This window comes from Limulus polyphemus, unplaced genomic scaffold (genome assembly GCF_000517525.1).
Source record: "Limulus polyphemus unplaced genomic scaffold, Limulus_polyphemus-2.1.2 Scaffold67, whole genome shotgun sequence".
Taxonomy (NCBI): Eukaryota; Metazoa; Arthropoda; class Merostomata; order Xiphosura; family Limulidae; genus Limulus; species Limulus polyphemus.
Genome location: NW_013665677.1, coordinates 1,299,057 through 1,307,496, shown reverse-complemented (window position 1 = coordinate 1,307,496; position 8,440 = coordinate 1,299,057). Strand labels below are relative to the sequence as shown.

The window sequence follows — 8,440 nt, the reverse complement described above, 5'->3', positions numbered from 1 at the left end:
CGTTTGACAAAAGAAAGATGAAACTTGTTTTCAGTATATCTATGTTAATAAAATAAAAATATTTATCTTTCTGAAGAGACTTGTGCTATTATTTATAACTTTGATAACTAAAAAGGAAAAAATTAATATTGGTTATATTTTATGTTTATAAACAGATTGAGAGAAATAACTTTTATCGCAAAATATATCACCCCCACTCTCCCCTCGGACCATATATAACTCTGACAAATATTCATTAAAATTATTCAAATTTGTATTTTTTTTGGAGGCGAAGACAATGGTCTACTAGAGCTGCTTCAAACTTAAAAATAATCATCAACAAAGTTAAAAACATGACTCGAGGATGAGATGTATAAAATATTCTATATCACGTTTATTACTTTTTTTTGAATACTAAATCAAAATTATTACCTAAACAACTTAATGATGCTCCAGGGAAACGAACAATTAAAACCATATGTTAAAATTTTGTCGCGCATTACGATAATAGATGGTGGCTTCAAACAGTCGTGTTTCTATTACCTCACAGTTACAGAATTTTGAGTATTCAGAGAACTTATTTAGATTCTTAATATTCTTTCAAATAACGTGGAACATGAGTACATTTTAAACGTTCATTTGAATATTTTTTGGTCATTATTGAAAGTTACAGATTTTATGAGTACGATAAAATATTTATCAATTACAATTCCAGATCTCAATAACAATTCAAATACATTTTGATCATTGATCAGGTCACTTCGTTGAAACTTGAAATATAGCTATGCTATTCAAGTTCCTCGTATTCTAAATCTAAATCTCGCCGCGGTGTTATTTCCAAACAGTTATATAAGTATTATCAGCATGAAGCAATGTGACCGTAGGCAAGTGGAGTTAACTGGATGTTTTTTATGGATTGATGAAAATTATATTTTTGAGCTTGATTTATTTATCTGTTTCTTAAATCACAAATATGTACTAACAGACTATTTTGGTTTATTCCATCGTTATATATTGAATCATTTTTTGGTAGATGAGAAAAAAACAAGTTGTATTTTTCTGATAAATGACACAAGAAAAAAATATAATGGTTAAACAAACTTTCTAAAAGCAGTCGATAAACATACATAATTTCCTACTGTGAGGATGTTACCGCTTAGTCTTCCTACCTTTGCCTTTTTCTTCAGCTCTCCCCCCGTGGCTCAGCGCTAAGTTTAGGGCTTCGATACCCGCAGTTGGCAGAGCACGGATCGTCCATTGTGTAGCTTTGTGCTTAACAACAACAAATAAAACAAACTTAGGGACGGCTGTCGCCATGGTCTTTGCTTTACTTTGGGCGAATATCCGAAAATAAATAAACGAAAATCACATTCGTCTGTTCACTGCTTTAGTTGAAATGTAGAATACTGAAATAAAGCACATCAAAGAACATTAAGAGTGGCTTCAGTGTAAGATGGCTATTTTAAGCTTTAGTAATGTGGACAGTCAAGAAATATCCTGTAGATATATTCATTAAAATTAAGTAAACAGTAGAGATTTTTCATTTTGCTACTTTGAACAACATCTGAGAAATGCCCAGAAACAACCGATATATATCATGTAATGCCACATAAGTGTCCAGTACTTCACATCTTTAATCTGGTTATCCATCCAAATTCGTTCTGTACTAATTTCTTAAACAGACTTACGTTTTTTGTTGTTTTTTTATAGTACCTTATGACATCTATTCTGCCATAGAAAACCGTTTTTCAACACAGCATTAAAATTAAATGTATTCCGGTGGTTCAGCGCTAAGTTTACGCACTTACAATGCTAAAATCCGAGGCTCGATTCTCCATAGTGGACAAATCAACATCATCATCTACCACACGTGTAAAGAAATGGTCATCATCATCATCATCATCTACCACATGTGTAAAGAAATGGTCATCATCATCATCATCTACCACATGTGTAAAGAAATGGTCATCATCATCATCATCTACCACACGTGTAAAGAAATGGTCATCATCATCATCTACCACCAGTGTAAAGAAATGTATACTATTATTTCCTTTTGTATCTGAGTGGTTTGTACTTAACATTAACAAATTATTTTTAATAAATTGGATAAGGAAAGACCAGAATCTTATTATAATGGAACTTGCGATGTATAAGTCCAAAACTCGGATATCGGAAACTATCGCACCGATCATCACCAATCATAACCAGGTAATATTTTTATAACTAGGCAGTATTTTTATAACTAGGCAGTATTTGTATAACTGAGAAATAAATAAAGGAATTTAAATTTCCATAAAAAGTTATATGTTTCAGATTTAACCAATAAAAAACTACTAAAAAGGAGTAGGCTTCAAATATAAAACAATCGAAAAACAAACTTAAAAAAAATATTTGTTTTCCTTTAGTGAAAATCTCCCGAGTGTTGCAACAGAAAGGCAAGGGTCTTTCATTGATAACTGCGTCTAAAAAAGAAATACTTCATTAAAATCTACTCTGTTAATAAAATCCTTTTCTCGTGGATAGTAAACATTATTGAATTTCAAGTATGAGTACATTGTTGTAGAACTGTCAGACAATTCAAGAAAAGGCCGCAGGCCCAATAGCCTTTCACAGGAACTAGCAGTTATACTTGCCCGGAGGGCGGATTTTCTGCTAGTTTTATAAATAACGAAATATTCATCGATTTTGGTTTAAAATATTATTGTTCCTAAAGTGTAGAAGCTATTTCTTTCGCTATTAACTTGATACATGTTTTATACAATAATAAATTAGGCTATTGAATACGTTGTCGTATTGTTTATTTTTATTAATCATGTTGGAATCCAATATCACCTAAATTAAGCTACACCATATTGCCGTAATTACATTCTTAAATTCGATTTCTTTGTGGTCGACCTTTCTATAACCTTCTGTCCTCACAGCTTTCAAGAGGTTAGTCTTACAGCTTCCTAGTGTATTATGAAAACACCATTTTAAAGGTTTGGTTTGTATATGGTTTATACTATATACAAAAATTCACACACATATATCTACCTATCTATCTTTCCATTACGAGTAAAGCTAGTGCCTAAAAATGGTCAACTGAAGGCGGAACCAAAGACATTTCGTATCTGCCCTTAGGATTTTCGTCCATATTCCTGATTGGATACTAACGGCGGTCGCTATAGCAACCAGGGATCTTAAAGTAAAATACGATTGTTCGGCAGCTGTGTTGACTCGAGAAGCTAATCCAGAAATCATGATAGGCACAAGTGGTTGGTCGGTCAAACCTCCTCGTGCCGCTTTTTAAACACCAGGAAGGAATTATTGTCAAGCTGTTTACAAGGTGAACAGCAGCAAACATGTGATAAATTGTGATAGGAAGACTAAGCTGCATACGTTATGTGTTCGTAAGTAAACTTTTCATGCAAATTGCTTCTCATGTTAGATCGTACGTGATCTATTTGCTGAATTGTTTCCGCGAGGGTAACACAGTGGGATTTAGTTTTAGTTTTTCTGCAATTTTTATGTGGTTCTAATAAAGTACCAAACATGAATACTGGAAGGAATGTTTATTTCATGTAAAGTACTAAAGTCCTTCGCTTTCTTCTTTAGAAAAGTTTATTTGCAAACTGATATTTAAGAACGTTTCTGTACAGAATTAGAGGAATCGCGAAACTTGGAGACTCGGGAAGCAACATGCTATACACTGGTAAGTAAAAAAACTATTCGGTTTAAATAATTTAGAATTAACCTAAAGGGAACTTTAAAAATATTCATAGTAAGTGTATTGCTTTGAAAAACCAATAGAAAATGTAATAGTCAGGTGTTTAAACGAATTTTCTCACGAAAAGATGATTGTTTGTGTACAGATTAAATGACCTTTTTCGAAATGATATTGTTTATTTTTAATTCCAAGTGTTATAAGTTATAAGTTATTATGTCAAATGACCTCAGTTTCATGGCTTAGACAGAAATTTCATGACACAACGTCGAGTAGGGTAAGTTATTTCCCCGTATTATAATAACATAGTATTATGTGTAGAATAATCATTATGTAAAATAAATATATAATAACATAAAATTTTCTTAATGGCCCCCTCCAAAAAATCATGTGCTATTTAAATTGTTCACTGAGAGTCGTGATCATTGATAGCATTTTATAGGAATGATATTCCAGTTCACGTGCTACCCTTGGAACTATTTCTTCCATTGTCTGTCGTGCTCATTCTGATGTCTTGGCAATTGCCTGACACGCAAATCCTCTTTTGTAGGGCAGTAAGCACTTGTGACGTACGACGAGGTTAATTTTAAGTCAAACCTCTTGAAAAAAAAATTTCAAAGGTTCTTCATTGTAAGCAGACGTCGGATTCTTGGGTACTTTAAGCAAGCTGAAGGCATACAAATCCAATAGCGCTTCATTGGCGAAATTAACATGGAAATGTTCGGATTCCAGTTCCTTCGGGCATCTTTCTAATGATGAAAGTTGTCGATATCGAGATGTGGCTGGAAACTTGTAAATTTTTTGGTTTGTGAGTCTTCATCAATTTCAAGTTTGAGGTTACTACCTTGTCGAGTACCAGCTTTGTCGCATTGGCTTTTTGAGTTAGAGGGTTCCCTTTCGCAACCACAGTCTTCAGTTTTGCGGATGAGCGCGTTACTCTGAATAGGCTTTGAGTATAGTTTTGAATCTTGATGCTGTCCCAAATATTTCACCATCCGAGTTTATCAACTTCCATGAAGAACATTAAAGGTTTCCTTCTTCAAAGTGTTGTGCTATCTGACTCTACATCGTTAAACAATATGGCTATATGAATATTCTTTTTGGATAGTTTCATGATGTAATACTTCAACGATAAGTTTACCAATAGCGGTGTTACACATCGGAGTGTAGAGAATTTGCACTTAACTAAATATGCAAATGATGAACATTTAGCTCAAGGTCAAACGTTACTGTAATAACATATGAAAATTATTCTTATAAAGCTTGATTAACACTCTGTAATTAAAAATTATTGAGTGTAATCAGTTGAGAAGTATTACTCCCTCTCTCTGCATCTTGAAATTATGTCTATGAAGCTATTATGAAAGTTAAAGTTAAAATAAGTGAGAAACCCTGTAGGCAAAAACAAAAATAACAACTAATCTTGTTGTTAAGAGTAGGAACAATGAATTACCTATAGATATTTTGAAAAGGCGATACACTTTTTATATATTTGGCTAAATTCTCGGTAATGCGCAACGATAACTTTGTTTGCGTGTAGTTAAGCCCAAAGCTACACAATGGACTATCTGTGCTCTGTCCACCACGGGTATCGAAACCCGGTTTCTAGCGTTGTAAGTTCGCGGGATCGAACGAATGAAATAAACTGTTATAAAAATGTTTAACATGTAAGACTGAAAATCTTAAAGCTGTAAAATACATGAAAAAAATCATCAAATTATTATTAAATACAGTAAATATATTTATAAAACTTTAAGAAAGAAACACACACACACGTACAAAATGCAGCGGCCTGGCATGGCGAGGTGATTAAGGCTTTCGAATCGCAATGTGCGGGTCGCAGGTTCGAATCCCTGTCCCACCAAACACGCTCGCCCTTTCAGCCATGGAGGAGTAATAAGTTAGACGGTCAGTCTCACTATTCGTTGGTAAAAGAGTAGCCCAAGAGTTGGCGGTGGGTGGTGATGACTAGTTGTCATTCCTCGTGTAGATTTGGGCGAAATTCGAAACAAACAAACAAAATACAGCAGATGGATCATCATTATCAAACAAACATTATAAGAATTCAAATTGGGAATGAGTTAATATTCATTACCTTTCAACATGGGAATGAGTTAATATTCAGTTTTCTTCAGCGATTTTATGTGTATTTTCTACACTAACATAAAATACGCAACTCCGCTGCGGGGTTCAAAGCACCCCTCTATGATTCATAGAGGCCCAAATGTAAGTATCGGGGTCTTTCCAGCTACTTTAATAGCTAACCCAAGGGAGGCCGTACCCGAAGGTTAACATTGTTAAGACACCTTCCCGTAATACCTTCTGAGTAGGGTATTAATACAGTTTCAACAATGACACCCCCCGGAATGCCGAGTTGGCCCAAGAACATAAATTCCAATGTCAGGTTCGAGTTCAACGATCCTGCCGACGTATCCTCCCCATCAATCCTGGATGACTTTCCACATTATTTAGCCCTTCCCATACGCCATATAGATATGGTCGCCCCGAGTTATCCTCTAAAGTTTAATCCTGCTACCTCCAAAACTGTGGTAGGAGTTCACAGATAAACAAACAAACTGTTGTTTTAGTATATGATAAGGTATATGTACATATTTGTAATTTTGTGAGTCATGCGAAAACTGACCGAACTAATGTGTTAGTCGTGACGTCGACTCCAAACATGGCAACAGCATGAGCTATCTGCGCTTTGTATACTACAGATTATTCAATCCTGAACCTTAGTAACAAACATTAGACCCACTGGGGGGATCAAATATATATATATATAGGTGCTTTAACTGTAAACATACAATAACAAAAGAACGTGTATTTTGTGGGACACAAATCTGGTGACTGGTCAACATTGTGTCTGTATAACGAGACAGATCTCAAACGTGTTAGCTGATGCACAATTTTTGTGTTTATTTTTTATAATCTATATAAATATACAAAGTGTGACTTCATAACACAACAGTGTATTCAAATCAACACACTTTTGGATTGAAATCAAAAGGCATTCCTCTTTTTAGAAAACAAAACTCACGTTTATATATATATATATATATGTAATAACTAAATGTTTGTCTGTCACGCTCTGTATCTTGTGAACGATTAATTATAGAAGAAAAAATATATTTTAAGCGTTCACGGAGTGTGAGTATGAGGGTTCGTGATTCCTTGCTGTAAGACTGCCACCCGGACTTTGGAGTCACGGGTGCACTTTAAGAGTGACGGCTGCATTCAGTCAGATAGATAAGAGTAGCCCAAGAGTTGATGACAATTACTCTTGAGCAGCTGCTTCCTTTCCAGTACATCACTTGAAAATTAGTGATTGGCTTTGCTGATAGCCCTTAAGTAGCCTTACACAGAAATTCTTAAAACAATAACAACAAGAAGAAAACAAATGATTTAAAGTAACTTATATCCTTCTAACTATACAATATTAACTTGGTTTTCAATATATCTTAAACGTATTACTAGCAATTTGTAATTGTTTCTCGTTGAATATTTTATATTAAAATAACTAGAATATTTTGTTTGAGATTTTGAACGATTTTTTTATTTCTGGTAATCATATGACTCTTGTCCGGATACTCAAAATATTTTATTGTAGAGTAATTAGAAATCACTTACTTGGATATCTTAAGAACTTTCCTTCTGTTGGACAATTCTTGGACGCTAGAAAGTAAATAGAAATCGTATATTTCGAAACTCAAAAGATTAAATATTCTTGTGGTCTGTTATTTCTATGTTTAGATTTTATTTCATTATGGCTAAATGAATGTTTTTATTTTTGAAGATTTGATTTCTTTGTGACTCCTATGTCCGACCTAGGAAAGGTTTTCTTTTGAACTAGTTTATTTACCTGTAGCTTTGCACTAAAATCCTGAAACAAATTTAATATATATTTATTGCAGAAATGCTCGTGTTTGCTTGTACCTGATAATGACAAAGTAATTGAGCAAAACTTTGTATTTCTCCTAAGCAGTTACTTTGTGTTTATGTTGAGTGATTCATTACTAATAGACAAGAGCTCCAGCGTAACTTACATTGTTGCGTTAGTATGTTTAATGATTACTTGTATGACAAAATCACTAAGTTAATTTAAGCACTTACTTTATATGTACACGAGAGATCTCATTTCATTCAAACAATTCTTTGCATGTATGTTTAAACGTTATTACTGAACAGGAGCTTTAAATGAATTGGACATTTTGTTTGTACATATATGTTTGTTATGACCTATAGGCAAGAGCTCTCACTATATTTAAACAGTTGTTTTGTGTAGATATTTCATCATGACCTATAGGCAAGGGCTCTCACTATATCTAAACAGTTGTTTTGTGTAAATATTTCATCATGACCTCTAGGCAAGGGCTCTCACTTTATTTAAACAGTTGTTTTGCATGTAGATATAAACATTTCTACAAAACAAGAGCTCTAACTCAATTTAAGCCCTTGTATTATAGGTATGTTTCATTATGACTTGTAGACAACAATTTTCACTTTATTTTTAATTATCAGTTGCTGTAATGTTTTGTATTTATAATATACTGAATATTCAACCGTCGTTTTTTTTACATACATGAATATTCTTCTTTCTTTTCTTCTTCTACTGTTGCTTCTTGAAAGGCAAAATATAGAGGAAGTCACGAAATCGAAACCAGTTGTCGCTAATGCTCACCCTTTCAGGGGGAAGGTTATAATGTGACTGTCAATCTCACTATTCGTTAGCAAAAAGTAGGTCATGAGTAT

The 8,440-nt window shown here is 33.7% G+C and overlaps 1 protein-coding gene across 1 annotated transcript in view; it reads left to right on the top strand.

Moving 5' to 3' along the window:
* Positions 1-1,788: 1,788 nt before the first annotated feature.
* The window catches only part of LOC106465315 (transcriptional regulator ERG homolog), a 17,668-nt gene continuing 11,016 nt past the window's right edge, over positions 1,789-8,440 (top strand). The window contains exons 1-2 of the mRNA XM_022393719.1: positions 1,789-2,005; positions 3,279-3,371. Coding sequence (XP_022249427.1) covers positions 1,789-2,005; positions 3,279-3,371 — 310 coding nt within the window. The remainder of the gene's footprint in view (positions 2,006-3,278; positions 3,372-8,440) is intronic.